This window comes from Sorex araneus, chromosome 11 (genome assembly GCF_027595985.1).
Source record: "Sorex araneus isolate mSorAra2 chromosome 11, mSorAra2.pri, whole genome shotgun sequence".
NCBI lineage: Eukaryota > Metazoa > Chordata > Mammalia > Eulipotyphla > Soricidae > Sorex > Sorex araneus.
The window spans coordinates 32,647,928-32,667,286 of NC_073312.1; the positions used below are offsets into that span (position 1 = coordinate 32,647,928).

The window sequence follows — 19,359 nt, forward strand, 5'->3', positions numbered from 1 at the left end:
GTAACTCTAGAGGGCCCATGTGGTTATCTCTTTCTGTCACCGATATAATAAAAACCACTGAAGGGGGTCGAGCGATGCGGCACACAGACGGTTTTCTCCTATAAGCTGCCTCTTGTTCTCTTAAATCTTCTTCTCTTCTCCCCTACACCCTTTCCTCTCCTCTCCACTGCACTTGGTGAGGCTGGGTTCACTCCTGGCTCTATGCTCAAGGATCACTCCTAGCCTTGCTCGGCAACCATATGTGGTGCTGGAGGTCAAACCTGGGTTGGCCACATACATACAAGGCAAGCACCCTACCCACTGCAGTATTTCTCTGTCCCTAGGCCTAGTTTCTTAAACTATAAGTGAGTGTGGGGGTCATCTTAAATTTATCACGTTAGCAGTAAATGTTTGATTTGCATACCTATCTTACACTTAAATTGAATGTAAATTTTTTGCATAAAATATTCCCACCACAAAATGGGATCACAAGTGGAAAATATTGAAGGAACCCCCCTCTAGATAGCACCAATCTAAAGAAAAACGTTCTATTTTAGGTGTGGTAGTTTATAATAAAGTTAATGGTAGGGTTTCCTGCATAAAACATTCCAGCACCACACCCTCCACCATTGTCTCCATCCTGTGGTAAACTCTGATCGAGGATCAGTTTTAAGTATCTGCTGCCTTTAGGTATTTGTTATTCTCTTACTATGTTTCTCTATATCCCATGTATGTGGGAGATTTAAAAACCCACCCTTTTATTGGCATGGGCATTGAGCTATAGAGCTTCATAGTTTATTTAATTCAGTGAGGTTAGACCAGCAAACAGCTGATGTTGCAGTGGTAGGGAGAGAACAAGGGGAGATGTAGTTAGGAAAAGGGTACAAGTATGGGGGGCTCCAATGTCTGCAAAGCCATTGCGATGGATGACCCGTTGAATGCAAATTTGAGAAGGACAGCCTTGGAAGTCACTTGTTGAAATTATTTATGGGCCAGGGGTGCTCTTGTGGCTTTGAGAATCACACCAGTGCCAGGAATCTCACACAGTGATGTGGGGAGGTGCCGGAGACCCAGACTCAAGGCCTTACCCATGCAAGGCAGGTGCTCCCACTGAACCACACCCTTAGGCCCTCTGGATACATTCTAACTAGTACAGTAATTACTTTTCACTTCTAAGCTAATAGCTATTCACATAAGCTATAAGTAGCCATGTCTTATTTTTGGCAAGCATCAGATTGTGTTGATTAGTTTTAATAGAATAGTTGATAGACCCAAGCTTTTAGTGATGTGACTTTTGAGATGATAGAGTGCATTTTTACCTCAGAATGGAATAAAGGACTAACCTGAATTAAAATGTAGGTAAGAACTGGGCTTAGTAAAAAGTCTCACATTCAGTTCGTGGTAAATGTTAGATTTTTTTATGCAGTAGACAAACCAACCAAATGAGGGCTTCGATTTATCTCAATACCAGCCTTCCTTTTTATCTTGCTACTTTTGCAGTTTCTTTCTTCTTTTTTTAAATCACCGTGAGATACAGTTACAAAGCTTTCATGATTAAATTTCAGTGCAGTTTCATTTTGATACCATTGAGACCAGCAATTCAGTTTTCAACACATGGTTGGGCAAATGAAAACTGCCTAGTATAGGACTTTGATTAAGTGTTTCTGTTAAAGAGTGGTGCAGCACTGTGCTTTTGTTTACTGACTGATTAGTTGAATAAAGTCAACTAATGTTAATTTAACATTAGGACTATACACATTACATTAACTGAATAGCCTGAATTCTGTCTACAGGTGATTCTCAGATTAAAGCTTTGAGTCCGAACTTCAGTGACATAAAAGATGTGTGGTGAATCTTCAACACATTTTTTGAATATGCAAAGAACTTTAAAGATTGTTTTATTCACTTTTGTAATAGTTAAAAAACTTCTAGAAGATCAGAATTTTTTGTGTTTTATAATTGAAGAATAATGTCTCAAATTTAGTATCATAAAACTTTCATTTTACTTCAGAGGAATACATAATTCATTTTAGCAGTCATTATTTGCTTCATACCAAGTATAAGGATCCTTTATGCTTACATGATAATTTTATACAGCAAGACTTTACATATAACTTATTAAATGGCAAGTATGGCTTGAATCAATAGCTCTTCAGTGAGAAATGAAAAAGAAGCATTTTCATATAAAGTTCTGCTCTTTCATTTATTAAGAACTTAATTTTCTTTTTAGAAGATTAGTCTGCAAATAGAATCACTAATACTTCTAATCCACAAGCAAATCAAGAAAGCTATGTATAATAAATATATAAGTACAGTGTCAGTACAAACTTTGCAAAATAAATAAATTTAAACACCAACTCAATCAACGTTTGCTTTTTTAAAAAAATGTTTAAATTCCTTGTTAAGATATCCCAACTCAGTATATATTAAATTGTACATCATTCTAAATGGATTTTGTGAAAACCAAAAGTGGAATAATCTGTGAAGATATAGGCAATAAACTTTAAAAAAATCCACATATAATTCTACATAGAAAAAGAAAATTTAAAGAAGAGTACACTATGGTACACAGTATAGAAACTAAACTAAATTACTTTTTAATGACATGTCATAGGACGTATTTACATTTGAAATGCCCAGTGGCCAGAGGCTTCCAATTCTCAGCCATAAATGTATGCCTGGACTAGCTCCACACCTATGTGTTCTGCTCCCAGTTTTCTAAATCGGATCAGCAAAGTATGGGCTGTGGATCCAAATCCCACCAGCCACCTGTTTTTAGGATGGCTCTTGAGGAATAATTCTCATATTAAGAAAAAAAATAAAGAATACAGGTGATGCATACATTAAATGAAATTCCAATTTCGGTGTTGGTGACCGGTTGTATTGGAATGCAGCCACACTGTCATGTATTACCTATAGCTACTTTTGCAGTAAAACAACAGTAAAAACAACAGAATCTAAGGCCCGGAAAGTCTAACATAATTATTATCTGGCCATTTACAGGCAAGGTTTTGTGAGCTTTTGTTTTAAGTCAATTTTTGCATGCTTAGCAATGATATTTTACAGCTACTTTGTTCAATGGCTGTCTCTGGGTTTTTTTTTTCTTCCTTTATTAGTAAGTGGGATGGGAGTCCTTTGCCAGTTAGCTTTTTCTCACCATAAACTTTATATCATGTGTGAAGAAGGCGTCAGTCCAAAAAATGCAATTTCCAGTTTAAGCAAAGAAAATGTGGAAATGATATTGGTTTCCATCATGTTCATTCTTGATGTTATTTTGACTTGGCAAAAAGATCTTCACCTATACAGATGAAACATAAGTTTTGTTAGTACATTTAGAGTGAAGAAGCAGAAATATTTACATTGTAGGCTCTGGAGAGAGAGTACAGTGGGTAGGTGCTTGCCTTGCATGGGGCCGACCTGGTTTCAGGGGCTGACAGTTTCAATCCTTGGCATCCTGTATGGTAGGTACCCTGAGCCCTGCCAAATGTGACCCCTAAGTGCAGAGCCAGGAGTAAGTCCTGATAACCTCCAGGTGTGGGCCCCCCCAAAAAAAATATATTTACATGGTAATAAGGGTTTAGAATTCAATAAGCAGAAACTCAGCTTTGGTGGCTGGATTTTAAAGTCACCATTTTTATTTTTATTTAATGGAGAGGTTGCTGAGACCGCTCGAGAGATTCAACGATCAACGAGATGATGATGATGATGATTTTTTATTCAACTCAATGTTAAAACATTCTTAGGGAGAAATTCGACTATTTCTACCCTGGGACATTTTATATATATATATAATATACAAAACATTATATATTATATATATATATATATATATATATATTTTGCTTTTTGGGTCACAGTGATGCACAGGGGTTACTCCTAGCTCTGCACTCAGGAATTACTCCTGGCAGTGCTCAGGGGACCATATGTAATGCTGGGAATCGAACCCGGGTCGGCCGCGTGCAAGGCAAATTCCCTACCCGCTATACTATCACTTCAGCCCCTGGAATACTATATTCTTTAGAAATTTTAAAAAATCACTTAAAGGTGGAATTCCTTCAAGCATTTTTATTTATTTATTAGGATAAAAGTAAGGTAAATACTTTAGAAATTTGAAGGTTATCACAGAATGGTTAACCGCAAACTTTAGAGGTGAAAACATTAGAATAAATAATACTAAATATGTCACCAAAGACCCTAGTAAAGTATTAAACTTGTTTTATGAGCATAATGAGAAAGCACCCCTCCCCTTGCCCACTCCAACAAATGTACTTTCTCGGAAACACTATTTAAAAGCTCATAATAAGGAATACTTCCAGAAAACCATCAATGGATCTGTTTTTGTTTTGGGGGTCACACTGGTTGGGTTTAGGGGATTCTCCCAGCTCTGTGCTCAAGAGAGTCTAGTGGACCCTGTGGTACTGGGGGTCATACCTAGGCCTCCTGCATGCAAAACACGTGCTCAGTCATGAGCTCTCTGACCCCCATTTGCTATTAGGAATTTGGAGGGAAAAGATGATTTGAGTTGCAGCTGGTGGTGCGCTCAGGGCTTATTACTGGCTCTGTACTCAGAGATCACTCCAGGTGGTGCTTAGGGGATCATATGTAGGGCCAGGGATTGAACCAGGGTAAGCTGCATACAAGGCAAACACCCAAAGCACTGCACTATCTCTCTGGTCCAATGTTTGTTTATTTATTTATTTTTTGCTTTTTGGGTCACACCTAGCAATGCACAGGGGTTACTCCTGGCTCATGCACTCAGGAATCACCCCTGGCGGTGCTCAGGGGACCATATGGGATGCTGGGATTTGAACCTGGGTCGGCCGCATGCAAGGCAAACGCCCTACCCGCTGTGCTATCATTCCAGCCCCTGTTTATTTATTTATTAAGCTGATTTTTTAAGTTTTGGGGCCACATTTGGTAGTACTTGGGGCTTCCTCCTGACTCTACCCTCAGGGATCACTTCTCGTAGTTTTCAGGAGGGCATATGTGGTGAACCCCGTCAGTCACATGCAAGACAAACGCCTTCCTGCTGTACTCTCATCCCCCAATGGCTATTTTTAAGCTTCCCTGAGTTCAAGGAAAATTGAAGTCAACTGGACAATTCTGAATTCTGCTTAATATAGGAAAGCTGAGTTCAATGACGTTCATTTAAATAGCCACCACTTTTCCCCTCCTCTAAGATATAAGCGATATAAGCAATTAGTAATGACTTTGGTAGATATCATCATCATCATCATACTATCATTAGTTTTTGTGTCACATCCAGCAGTACTCAGGGGCTACCCCTGACTCTGCACTAGGAATGATTCCTGGCAGAGCTCGGAGAACATATAGGATGCTGGGGATAGAGCTCTGGTTCTCCGTGTGCAAGGCAAACGACCTATTTGCTATACTATCTCTCCCTATTTTTCTTATTTCTCATGGCCAAATTCAGAAGATCTTTCATTTCAAAGGGTAGAGGGCAGCAAAACTTTATAGTGTGGGAGGGGTCTCCTATGCAGGATTTCCAGAACGTTACTTTTTAGCCAAATTTCTAAAGATGTATTCTTATGTACATAATGTAATCTTATAGCATGCTGGGGACTTGTATGGGCAGTGTAATTTTACACCTTCATGGAAACTATAAAGGTGTGAGTACTAGAAAGTACTCCAAAGGTGTAAGAAAGTTGATCTAATGTGATTGATGCAAAGATATTTGAATGGATGCAATACTTAATCCCCGCCGTCCTCACTTAATTCGTACCCCCCCCCCACTTTATTTAAACACCACAATTTACAAAGGGTTCATGATGATTTGCTATAGGCATTCAATAAGAAATGTAACAGTGGGCCTGGAGCCCCACTTTTAATAGTAATTAATAGTATATTAGTATAATATACTATTATATTATATAGCACAGGGGGTAGGGCATTTGTCTTGCATGCGACCGACCCGGGGTTCAATTCCCAACATCCCATATGGTCCCCCGAGCACTGCCAGGAGTAATTCCTGAGTGCATGAGCCAGGAGTAACCCCTGTGCGTTGCTGGATGACACACAAAAAGTGGGGAAAAAGAAAAGAAATGTAATAGTCTCAATCAGTGACTGAATAAGTAGCAGTACTCCTATATAAAATTATGTATAAAAAAAGAAATGCAATACTTTACTTTTTTTCTTCTTTTTGGGTCACACCCAGTGATGCACAGGGGTTACTCATGCACTCCTGAGTGCTCATGCACTCAGGAATTACTCCTGGAAGTATTTGGGATACCATATGAGATGCTGGGAATTAAACCCAGGTCGGCTGCTTGCAAGGCAAACTCCCTACCCACTGTGCTATTGCTCCAGCCCCAATACTTTACATTTTTATCACTATCACTGTCTTTGAATTTTGCTCACAGTCTCACTACCATGGTGAGTGATTTTCTAAATATTGGAGTTTCCTTGACGTTGATGCTTCATCTTAAAGCTCACATGACTTTTGGAGAAGGCACTGGATGTTTCAGATATACCAGAGGGGAAGGGAAGAAAGACTGGAACTTAAAAAAACTGAGGTGGGGGGCTAGAGTGATAGCACAGTGAGTAGGGTGTTTGCCTTGCACGCAGCCGACCCAGGTTTGAATCCCAACATCTCATATGGTCCCCTGAGCACCGCCAGGAGTAATTCCTGAGTGCAGAGCCAGGAGTAACCCCTGTGCCTCGCCGGGTGTGACCCAAAATGCAAAAAAAAAAAAAAAGAAAAAAAAGAAAAAGAAAACAGGTGGGGGGAGAAATACTAGATATTATTCAGCAGGTAATAGGTACTTATTCTTTTCAGAGTCTGAAACAGCCTTAAGTTTCACTGTTATATATACATTTACCATTTTCTGACATTGTGTGACATGCATTGTTATCACAGAGTTCCTGAGATTTCTTCCTGATGGGCCTTTGCTCTCATAGTAGCTGGATATTACAGATGGACTGAGGTGTTTTCTTGCATTTGACCTTGTCTGCGGACTGGAGGATAGCACAGTGGGTAGGGCATTTGCCTTGCATGGGCCCACCCAGGTTTGATTCCTCCGTCCCTCTTGGAGAGCCTGGCAAGCTACTGAGAGTATCCCACCCACATGGCAAAGACACTAGTGGTCCCCGCTTGAGCATATCCATGAACAACATGCTACAGACCTTTTTTGCTGTTTTAAAAGGAGCTTGAAGAACAGTAGGGAGTTCTAGGAGTTGTGGGCCCAACATAGTCTTTGGGGTTGTTATAAGTAAAATTTGGCCCTGTAAAGAGTTACCTGTGAAGAGATACCAAGTAATAATTGCCTTCCCTGTACCTCTGCTTTCATTGAGTGTCAAATCTTAGAACACAATTGAATTGGGAAAGGCAGACCTCAATAATCTCCTGGATTAAGAGGCTAGGTAAAATGAAGAAAGCTATGTTTGGTTTATTACATACTTTTATCTGGGTTTCATGTTAATAATCTGATTTAAAAGAAAATTAAACTTAATTTGTATATGAATAGCAAACAGTGAGCTGGAAAATTAGATGCTTAGTTTACTGGAGTTCAGAGTGAAGGCTGCTAGGTAGTTTTGCTTTGTTAAGTATTGCAAGGTGTCGGCACCAGATCCTCAGCATTCCCCATTGAAAAAACAAATAAAACAACAAACTAACCAACAAACCTTGGAAATCTAAGATTCAAAGATGAATGACCAGCCCAAGACAGCCCTTCCAGAATGTTTGAGCTACCCATGATGAAGACAGCTATGTCGGGGCTGGAGCCATAGCGCAGCAGGTAGGGCGTTTGCCTTGCACACAAATGACCTGGGTTCGGTTCCCAGCATCCCATATGTCCCCTGAGCACTGCCAGGGGTAATTCCTGAGTGCAGAGCCAGGAGTGTCCCCTGTGCATTGCTGGGTGTGACCCAAAGAAAGCAAAAAAGAAAAAAACAAAACAAGACAGCTGTGTCTGATAAAGGGCTAGAGCAAGCACAGCAGGTAGTGCGTTTGCCTTGCATGAGGCCGACCTGGGTTCGATTCTTCTGCCCCTCTTGGAGAGCCTGGCAAGCTATCAAGAGTATCTTGCCTGCACAGGCAGAGCCCGGCAAGCTATCCGTGGCGTATTCGATATGCCAAAAACAGTAACAAGTCTCACAATGGAGATGTTAATAGTGCCCGCTCGAGCAAATCGATGAGCAACGGGATGACAGTAACAGTGACAGTGTCTGATAAAATTAGTCTGGTGGAGTAGTTCAGCAAATCTGTTGTTCTCTTGGGGCTTCTCTTTAAGTTTTCCACAAACTGAGGAGGTCTAAGATCATGAAGGCTGAAGTCTAATCTCATCAAGAGTTTTCTTCCTGTCTAGGGGTATCACTCTTATTTGCCTGTGATGACCTCTTTGAGAAGAGGACGCCTGTATAAACTACACCTCACAAGGTGGTGTAAGTGGGGCCCTGTGGTTCAGAATAGGGCCCCTGGGTGACTCAGTGTACCTGGGTGAAGCCTGCGTTGCCGGGTCACTGCCGAGAGTCTATCAGGTCAGTGGGAGACAAGCTGCCCGCCGGTTTCTCCTCCTTATTTTGGCCACTTTCTGAGGCTGATGCCTGCAAAGGGGGTGGCAGTCCACGGGGCTGTTTGGTCGACTTGGTGAGCTTCTTGAGTTCACTTGCAAAAGAAATGCCTTTTCTTTTGTCCTCTCGGGATGCCTATGAAAGAAAGAGCCCATCATTGGTACCAAGTGAAGGCCAGAATTCTGCACCTGACTGTCCCCCTCCTTCAGGGAAGCAGAACTTTGGAAAGGAGGGCAGAGGGGCTCCTCTTGAGGGCTGGTTACGCCCAGAGAGGAATGCTGTCCACACAGAAAAACAAAAGTCTGACGAGTTTCTTCCAATGAAATTCTGTGACTTGAATGCTTTCTCTTAGATTTCACTAGCTCCCAATTTGATGGAAAGGTAGTTATGGACTGGAATGATAGTCAGCTGGGAATGATAGTAGGCCTTCCACAGGGTCTACCCAAATTCAATCCCCAGCAACCCATGGGGTCCCCCAAGCCTGCCTGAATGCTGAGCCAGGAGTAAGCCATGAGCACTACCGGGTGTGGCTCCGAAACAAAGAAACAAAACAAAACCCAACAAAAAAAGAAAAGGTGGTTAATAATATTAATAATAATATTAGTCACTGTATCACTGTCATCCCCGTTGTTCATCAATAGGCTCAAGCTGGCACCAGTAACGTCTCCATTGTGAGACTTGTTGTTACTGTTTTTGGCATATTGGACATGCCACAGGTACCTTGCCAGACTTTGCCGTGTGAGTGGGATACTCTCGGTAGCTTGCCGGGCTCTCCGAGAGGTACGGAGGAATTGAATCTGGGTCGGCCGCATGCAAGGCAAACGCCCTACCCACTGTGCTAAGGTTAGGAATATGGAAGAATTAATTTGTAAAGAGAAAATAACTTTAAATGTTACCTGTACTTGTTCTTTTAGTTTAAGGATGAATTTCCCTGCACCTTTCCACTTGCTTTGGGCTTGGAACACACATTCCTGATCCAAAAGGACCCTCTGGGAGGACTTGGGGGCAGAAGTCTTCTTGCTGGTAGCATCCTTTACCACCTCTTCCAAAAGTACATAATCACTTGGGTTGGGATTGCTCAGGATGCTATAAGAATATTTAGCTTTGCATAAAGTCTGAAAGATAAGTTATGACAACTGGATAAAGACATTTGCTTTCAAAGCCAACACTTGCTTTCTTTCCTTCTACATTTTAAGGACTTTAAGAGATAAAAGGGATCTTGTAGATCATGTTATCCCATTTCCCATCTGTGGAGTTGCAGCTACCAGTGTCACTCCCCCTATTCCCTCATTCCTAAGATGAGCTGGGATCAGATTCTGTACAATAATCAACACCTAGGAAAGGGATGGGCGCTTTTCACCTGCTGAATGACATCCTGTGCTGTACTGACACGAGGGGCTTTGATGACTGTTCGAGGTTGCTCTGGAGAAACATCATGCACTTGGACGAAGAAGCTCTCTTCCTCCGAGCTCAAGATCACCTCCTTGTCATCTTGGGTGATGCTCCTTTCATCTAAATTCTATGGAAAAAGGATCAAGAAGCAAGAGAAGAAAAAAATGGTCAGATGACAGAAACTCAGAAAAAAGCCCAGCAACAATTTGAATTAGATTTTGGCGTTGCCTCACAACTTTTGCTTTATATTTCATACACTAGTTAATACTTCATAAAATATTCTTAAAAGGTATATAGGCATGTGCGCGCGTGTATGTGTGTGTGTGTGTGTGTGTGTGTGTGTGTGTGTGTGTGTGTGTGAGTATGTGTTTGTTCTGACAGAAAAAAAGGTCTTTAGGTAGGGCCAGAAAGTACTTGACTTGCACACAGCTGACCCAGATTTGATCCTAGGTGTCCCATATGGTTCCCTGAATCAGCCAGGAATGATCCCGGAACACAGAACCAGGAGGATGCTCTGAAAATCCCTAGGTGTGGCCCAAACTACTTGCCCCCCCTTACCTGCCCCTACCCCAAAAAATCTATAATTATTTCTGCTTATGTAGACAGACTGATAGAAGGGCTGTCCTGGAAAAAAGAGTTTGCTCCTGTTAGTTGGTAGATTTCAAGTCCGGCAAACTGCAGACAATTTTGTAAAGAGACAATATATTATTTTGATGATTTCCAAAAGTCAAATAAAAAACACATTATGAGAAAACCTGCCCATTCCAATACAAATGTGGAGCATTTAAGGGACACTAGATGTGGGGCCAAGCAGATGGCCAAAGGCTGGAGTGCATGTATTGCACGTGGGAACCCCGGGTTCTGTCCCTAGCATCTCATGGTTCTGGGAGTGACTCTTGAGCACCAAGCTGGAAGCAGTTCCCAAGTATCACTGGGTGTGGCCTCAAAACCAAAGATAAAAAAAAGAAGAAAAGAAAAAGAAATACTAGATGTCTGAAAAGAGAAACATGTGAGATTCATTTTCAGTGAGATTGGAGAAATAAAAACCCACAGGGAGCTGAAACAATGCTCGAGGTAAGTTGTATTAAAAGAAATATTAAATAATCTTTATAATGATCAGATTTGGTTGATCAGATTGGTTGGCTTTTGGAGAATTGACCTTCAGCTATCTTTTTGTATATGTCTATGAACATGGCAAATTGTTAGATATGTCTAAACACATAGGTATCTTATTATAGATGTATCTTATACACTAATAAAAAGGCAAGCTTTTCTACTTCTCATCATTATTTTCCCGGAGAGATTCAGTGTTGTTAATTTATGTGTGTTTTCAAACATTTACTATGGCCGAATAGTTTTTTGTATGTGAATAAATATATGCAATGAAATCCTAAGATTGTGTAGACTAGAAAGAAAGTGATTATCAAAAGATCTTGGTTATTCCTATTTTCAAAGGAGAGTGCTTAGTTTTTATTTTGTTTTTAATTCAGTTTACTTATTTGAGGCTGGGTCACACGTGTGGTGCTGAGGGCTGATTTCTTGCTCTGTGCTCAGGGATTATTCCTGGCATGCTTGGGGGAACCATATGTGATGCTGGGGATGGAACCTGGGTCAGTTGCATGCACAGCAAGAGTCTAAACTTCTGTGTTCTGTCTCCAGCTCAAAGTGGCTAAGTGGCTTAGTGGGTGTTCTTTTTTTTTTTTTTTTAATCTTATGCAAGGAGCAGCAGGAAGAGGGGTGGGGCATCCATCAGGGAGTGAACATCTGGACAGAAGTCTTCTTCCCTGCTTTCTTCCAACTTAATCTCCTTTAAGGTCGTCTAAATGGCGCTAACTGCAAGAACCCAACGTTCCCTGTCATTCTGAAGTTCTCATCAGTCACAGAACTCAGTCACTCTAACACTAATATTAAAGTCGGAATGAGTAATGGCCGCCAGGTGGCGCCAAGCCGCAGTTAGCGCTCGAGAGGACGATGCTGGAGCTCCATGTCTGACACATTGCCATAGGCTTCCCGGGTCATTTCATGAAGTTTGTGGTCATGGTCCCTACAATTTACGGGGCTGATTTTATTATATAACTTTTGCATGAGAGTTGTTGCCTAGTTCTATTACATAAAATTATATTCTAAGTATACTGTTTTCTTTCTTCATCATTTCACTTCAATTCCTTAGAGATTTTACGGCATAAAATTCACTGCATTGATTATAATGCATGTAACCAGTTAGAGAGAGGCACTGCGTAGCAATTTACTTAATATTATGTTGGGGTTCCGAAAACCAGGAAACAAGCAAGAAAAGAAAAGAAAAAAATCTTCTAAGTTGCTACTTAAAATATATACACAGGGCTGCAGTGATAGCACAGCGGGTAGGGTGTTTGCCTTGCACGTGGCCGACCAAGGTTGGATTCCCAGCATCCCACCTGGTCCTCCAAGCACCACCAGGAGTTATTCCTGAGTGCAGAGCCAGGAGGTAACCCTTGTGCATCACTGGGTGTGACCCAAAAAGAAAAATAATAAAGCAAAAATATTGCTACTTAATTTAACACGCACAAAGTACTGTTATATTTATCATTTTTGTTTGTTTGGGGGATACACCCGCCATTCTCAGCCTTACTGTACTCAGGGATCACTCTTGGCAGAGCTTGGGAGATTTTATGGGGCCCCAGAGATCAAACTGGCTAGGCTATGCAAGGGAAGCGCTTTACCTGCTTTACTATCTCTCTGGATCTCCCAGCATTATTTATAAAAAGCTCTTTTGAGCCACACTCAGAGATTAATTAATGAAAGGAGTTTTCAGGGGCCTTAAAAGTTACAGGTTATGACTATTGTAGGATCCTGACAATAATCACAAGATGTGATTTCTATGAAAGATTCTACTATGTAGGACACAGAGGTTTACAAAGGTCAAGATGAGCTGTCCAGTTATCTCAGCAATGGCAGAGTCAGATTTGTCTAATTTCAAATCCAGCTGGTGTCCAAGGAGGGTGTATTGATCACAAGATGTGAGCTGACAGCTTGTCAGCCCAGAGACAAGCAAATTGCAAAAGGCAGGTGGGAGAGATCATAGGTCACAGGGAGCAGTTCGGGAACTTCTGATACACAAGCCGACTGCTTATGCGTCTTAACGGTTTTATAGAGAAAAGTATACGGAAATGCTTAGAGCCCAAATAGATGAGGTGTGCTAGTATCAACTTGTGTTCAATAATTGCCAAATTCATTCATTAAATTAGTAAATATGTATCAAGCATTACTGGCCCAGATAAAACCTAGACACATAAAATGAGATTTATTCATTTAAAAAATCTTCCAAGGCTTGCTCTTCAAGCCCATGTTCACCCTTGAAAATATATCTCACTTGCTTATCTCTATTTGCTTATTATCTTATCATATTTTCTACTTTGCAAATATGCAGTTGGCATTTTTCACTTGTTCACTGATACTGCTGCTATGAGCATTTATTTATTTATTTTTCTTTTTGGGTCACACCCGGTGATGCACTGGGGACACTCCTGGCTCTGCACTCAGGAATTACACCTGGTGGTGCTCAGGGGACCATATGGGATGCTGGGAATCAAACCTGGGTTGGCCACGTGCAAGGCAGACGCCCTATTTGCTGTGCTATCACTCCAGCCCAATGAGCATTTATTTATTTGGGAGATGTATACAGCAAAGTACTGAGGCCAAACATGTAGAAATAAGACAAAATTAGAGAGAAACTAAAGATGGCTTCAAAGATCCAGTTAAGCTCTCTGATACTCTTTTTTTTCTTTACATTTTAGTATGATTTACAAAGTTGTTTACAATAGGGTTTGGGGCATATACTGTTCCCATCTCCAGTCTCACCATGCTATCTGATATTTTCTCAGGAAACTAATATTATTAGAACAGCTTGTTCTCCATATTAGCAATTTGTATGCTCAGCAGGGAGAGAAGGCTTGGAGATGTTTATGTTTCTCTACTTAAAGGCATTCTTTGATGATCTAAGGCAGTTTCTCTGCTTAAAGGCATCCTTTGATGAGCTAGGAAGGAAGGTAGTAGGCTGGATCCCAGAGGAGATGCAAGGAGTTCCTTAGAGGCCCAGGCCTTGCTCATATTTGAAAGTGAAAAATAACATGTGATGCTAAAATGGGCAAGTAAGAAATTGATTAGTGGACATTGTACTGACCAAACTCTAGTCATTGTCCAAAAGGAGCAGATGAGGTGTCCAAAACAAGGCTGGCCACATATTAGGTACGCCATAAGTGCCTATAGAGTCATAGGTTCAGCACAGACAAAAGTGAATGAGTTAACTCATGAATTGGATTCATCTGTTGAGCTAACGACTATCACTCTCCTGGTGTCAACACATGAGAAGGTATGTCTGTCTATGCTGACCCTCCAGGTCAATCTGAAAAGCGGCAGTAAATTTGTGGGTTTTTGTCAATTAATTCAGAAAAAAATTTAAAAGTACTCCACCAATAAATGGCAACAGATGTCAATCGATCTGGCTCCAATGTGGTCACTGTGTTCTTTTACTAATTCTGACCAAGACTGAGAGATTATCCATACTTTGTATAAAGTGATGAAATACTTTCCTAAAAATACAGGTGCTTTATTTATAAGCACAGGACGCTTCATTAGCAAAAACTTTATAGTCACTAACTGAAAGGCTACCTACCACCTGTCAAATGTGAAATGCCTTTCAGGGCTTACATTATGCAGTTTTGGGACCTCATGACAATTCACATCTTTCTACAGATGTAAATAAGGTATTAGGCCCATAGTTGATGACATATGAAAGAATCTGTTGAATTTTGTTTCCTTCATTTTATAAGATGAGCAGAAGAACAAAACAGAGGCTCCACATTTTTTGTTCTTTATGGATCGTACCCAGCGACGCACAGGGGTTACACCTGGTTATGCATTCAGGAATTACTCCTGGCGGTGCTTGGGGGACCATATGGGATGCTGAGAATTGAACCCGGGTCGGCCGCGTGCAAGGCAAAAGCCCTACCCACTGTGCTATTGCTCCAGGGCCCGAGGCTCCACATTTAAAAAGAATAAAAACCAAGTTGCAATTGCATGACATTCTGAATTTTAGTGAGGTGGGCAGTAGCAGAGCAGGTTAAATACAGCTGTCAGTATATGATGGTTCCTGATAGACTTACTTCTTGCTGGGTTAAGACAATTCTGCCAACATATCCCTCTTCCGGAAACCAGCTGCTTAAAATCTGCATGATCTCTTCTTCTGGACCGATGACTCTCTGGAATGGTTGTTTCCTACATTCATTCTTCTCTTTAGATATAAAGTATTTTTCTTCCATCAAAAAATAGTCTGTGACAATAGATCTACTGTCATGTTCAGTGGTTAGAATCTAAAAAAATAAAGAGCAGGTAAATTTAGGCACACCTTTGAGGAGTAGGTTAAAAACTTTAACTCAAAACAAGTCTCTTTTCATGGTGTTCAGAGAGACTTAATGTGTAATTTACAAGTGAAACCAGCTCTTGAGCATTGCATAACTCTTTCTGGAAGATCTGAGAATGCTCAGTGTCCAAAAAGAATTGTTTATGTCCACTCTGGGCAATGAAACAATTTATAATCCCCAGACAGTATAACTATTTTTCCCATTGCTGGAATGAGAGCTCCTACTGAATAAAAAACTTTTAGCTTTTTCAATGTATGAGTTTAGCTCTTTATAGTCTTGCAACTTTGACTTTGACTGAAGGCAAAGAATCTAGTCTGGCTTCTACCAAGATAACCTCTTTTTCTCATGTTGGAAGTACTCAATCATCTTCTAATTTCATCTGAGCTAATATCCCGGGAATTTTCCTTTCAATAAACTCTTGACAACATGCCCAGAGACTTGTTTTCTTTGTTGGCTACTGACTCTGGGTGGGGAAATGTGGTGGTTTAGGCAGGGCTCCCTGTACCGACCTGTGTCTGGGGGCTGCCTTGAAGACTGGCTGTGAGGTGTTGGCAAGAATTTAACCCCTTAGAGAGTTAGCTTCCCCATCTATAAAATGGAAAAAAGTAATGGCCTCTTATTTTTGTTGTATGATTGAGCATGATCAGAATGAGGATATTCTGGTAACTCAATAAACACATCTTTTTTACAAATGAAGTTTTTGAGGGAGCCTCCCCAGTGTTGCGGGGGATACAGGGCTCAACTTGGCAGTGATCTTGAGGCCATGCAATGCTGGAAATCAAACCTGGACTCTGGGGAAGCCAGCCAAGAACCTAATCCTTCGAGGTATCTCCCTGGCCCCCGCATTGCCCATGTCTACAGGTGCTCTCACCAATGTATTCATTCTTTCCACCTGAGCACAGCCTTCACCTACATATCTTGGCAAAGGGCTGAGCTTTCAGTGGTGACAAGAGAAGGCTACCCCAACTGGTTAATGTGGGTGGTAGGCCCAAAGATTCTTAGGAAGATGGCTTTCATCCTACTCAGTTTAAAATTGCCGGGGATGCTGGGACCATTGGTGGTGGAAAATGGGTACTGGTGGAGGGATGGGCACTCAACCACTGTATGAATGAAACGCAAGCATGAAAGTTTGTAAGTCTGTAACTGTATGTCACGGTGATTCACCAATAATTTTTTTTTTTAAATTGCCAGTGGAATACTATGCAACTCTTAGGAGAGATGAAGTCATGAAATTTGCTTATAAGTGGATAGACATGAAGAGTATCATGCTATGTGAAATGAGTCAGAAAGAGAGGGACAGATATAGAAAGACTGCACTCAGTTGTGGAGTATAAGATAACATAACACAAGATCGACACCCAAGGACAGTAGATAGAAGGGTAAGGAAGATTGCTCCATAGTTGGAAGCCTGCCTCACAAGCGGGCGGGGAGAGGACAGCTGGAATAGAGAAGGGATCACTAAGAAAACGATGATTGGAGAAATCTGTAGGGATGGGAGATGTGTGCCAAAAGTAGATAAAGGACCAAACATGATAACCTCTCAGTATCTGCACTACAAACCATAATGCCCAAAAGTAGAGAGAGAGATTATGGGGAATATTGTCTGCCATGGAGGCATTGGGAGGGTGGGAAAGGTGGGGGTATACTGGGGATATTGGTGGTGGGGAATGTGCACTGGTGGAGGGATGGGTGTTTGATCATTGTGTTATTGTAACTCAGAAATAAAAGCTTTTAACTATATCTCACAGCAACTCAATAAAATTTTAAAAAATTGCCAGTGGGCTATGAGTTCTAAGTGGCAAGCAACTATAATATTGAAATTCAGGATACAAAGCTTTGGGATAAGGTCACCGACTCTATTACCTGCAGGTGAGAGCTGGCTCTCTGCTAATCTACAGGAGCTGGTAGGAAAGCAATGATGCTCCATGGAAACGTTTCTGTACTCTGTATCTTCACATTTCCATTTCCAACCCCCCTATGTGGCTCATGCTCTGATCGATGCACAAAAAAGACAAAAATCACAGAAGCTCTTGTGAAATCTATGAAATCTGACACTGTTTCTCTGACTCCAGGTCAATTATAAAATGCTGTCTTGTCCATGGAGACTTTCCCTTAGAGAACAAGCTATTTATCCATAGTTCCATTTATAGTCAGTCAGTTGGTATTTAACCTCCGGCACCCCGACAAGTCTATGATGCTAGTTACATTTCATCATGGACCCTAACTTCAGAGAGCATTTGAGGATGACTCCTTTGTTCCTTTCCCCAAGGAGGAGAGGGGATCGTGAAATGTGTTAGGGATAAAATCTTCTGCAAGGATCCGAGGTCACTGAGACAAGCAGTGGTGGTATGTCCTGTGACAAGGAAAGGAGTGAGGGCCATCCCTCCTCTGCAGGGGCTATATTTGAGCCTCCAGTGGTGCCTGAAACCATTGACCGTGCCAAACTGGGCTTGCTGACACACAGGTCTCACGATAGAGTTTAATGTACGAATCAGGCACAGTGAGAGGGTAACAATAATCAGAACTAATTAGAGCAATGTTAGCCATATCATTTGATAAAAGTTATGTGAATGTAGTCTTTTTAATCTGTTGAAATAACTTATTACCTGTGGCATTTTCAAACACCGAGAGGCTTGGACAACTCAAACAGCGAAAGTGAGGTATGGATAAAAGTGGGGATTAAGGTATGGATTAGGATGGAGATAAAGGTATGGATAAGGGTGGAAGTAAAGGTATGGATAAGAGATAAGGCTGTGCCCAGGGGCCTGCCTTGTCCTTTCGAGAAGCCACATTCCCTCCCCACATGCTATTCTTTGCTCTGGCTTTCTCCCTCTCAGGAGTGAGCCCCCTGTGAGAGTAGTTTTAACTGCAGAAGGTCCCCACAATCAGGGGCACGGGAGAAAAAGGGGACTCGAGTGGAAGCTGCACACGATGAGGGAGCCTAGGCCAATCTGCAACAGGGTTTGGCCCTCCACACACCAGACCACGAAGGCTAAGACTGAGTGCCAGGGGAAGGAAGACACAGAGCTCCGGCTGGAGGTGCTGAGATGTTTTTTGGACCAAGTGGTCTATCCCGAGGAGCTAAGAATTTGATCCGACTCCTATGATAGCAAATGCATGTCATCAAGTGGATGTGCAAATTCTGATTGATTTTTTCCTGATTGATTAAAATCCTGTTTTAAGAGGGATGATGAGGTCCATGTTAAGGCTTAGACGGAAAGTGAGCATGTGCTGGAAAGTCACTTGTTTTGGTGTTTATCCTTTTGGAGTCAGTGCAGTTTTCCTTCTTTCTGTTTTTCCTGGTACTGGGAATTGAAGCCAGGGAGTCACACATGAGAGGCATGTGCTTTACCACATAGCCACATTCCAGTCTCAAGCCCACTGTTTTTATGTGGTTGAAAGATTAATAAAAATTCTTCTCTATAGCTTTAGGTACTAGGACCCTGCATATCAATTTAGGGGGTATCTCCATCCTGAATAACAGAAATAATCGAAAGGCAGATCATCAACACAGGCTTTTGTGCTTATGCACTTGTGTATGTTTATACACACATTTCCACAAACAGTACACACAGATAAATACTTTAGATGTTGCATCCTCTCAGCCCTGGGTGCACGTACCTGCTGGAGCAGCTGCTTTGCCTTGGTGCTTCCATTTATACAGAACACAGTGAAAGGCTCTGGACCCGGGACCCCATGCACTGTGACTCTATGAGCCTGCAAACACTTTCTTTCTTCTGTGTTAAACATCTGTCAAAGGAGATCATATGGTTTTCTCATTCATACTAAATAACATGCTAAATAACTAAATAAAAATAACATACTTTTAATATATAAATATAAGATAATTATAGGATATATTCAATAAGAGTCAGTTCTCAGAAGTATGTATAGGAAGATGATAATGCAAAAGAATCAGTTCCCTTATAATCTGGTACAATTCTTTGTAATTAGAGGCAATAAAAACTTACTAACAGTTTGGTGAGGATAATTAGTAGTGTATCACAAAAGTACATATTTTATTTATTAATTTATTTTGTAGGTAAACAAAATAGTT

At 41.2% G+C, this 19,359-nt stretch overlaps 1 protein-coding gene across 3 annotated transcripts in view; it reads right to left on the reverse strand.

Moving 5' to 3' along the window:
• Positions 1-675: 675 nt before the first annotated feature.
• The window catches only part of PLCE1 (phospholipase C epsilon 1), a 372,017-nt gene continuing 353,333 nt past the window's right edge, over positions 676-19,359 (reverse strand). For all 3 annotated transcript variants that reach the window (XM_055119418.1, XM_055119417.1, XM_055119416.1), the window contains 6 exons: positions 18,924-19,052; positions 15,045-15,251; positions 9,869-10,027; positions 9,405-9,623; positions 8,431-8,643; positions 676-3,277 (listed from right to left, as the gene is read on the reverse strand). In XM_055119418.1, the coding sequence (XP_054975393.1) occupies positions 8,455-8,643; positions 9,405-9,623; positions 9,869-10,027; positions 15,045-15,251; positions 18,924-19,052 (903 nt within the window). In that variant the 3' untranslated portion in view covers positions 676-3,277; positions 8,431-8,454. The remainder of the gene's footprint in view (positions 3,278-8,430; positions 8,644-9,404; positions 9,624-9,868; positions 10,028-15,044; positions 15,252-18,923; positions 19,053-19,359) is intronic.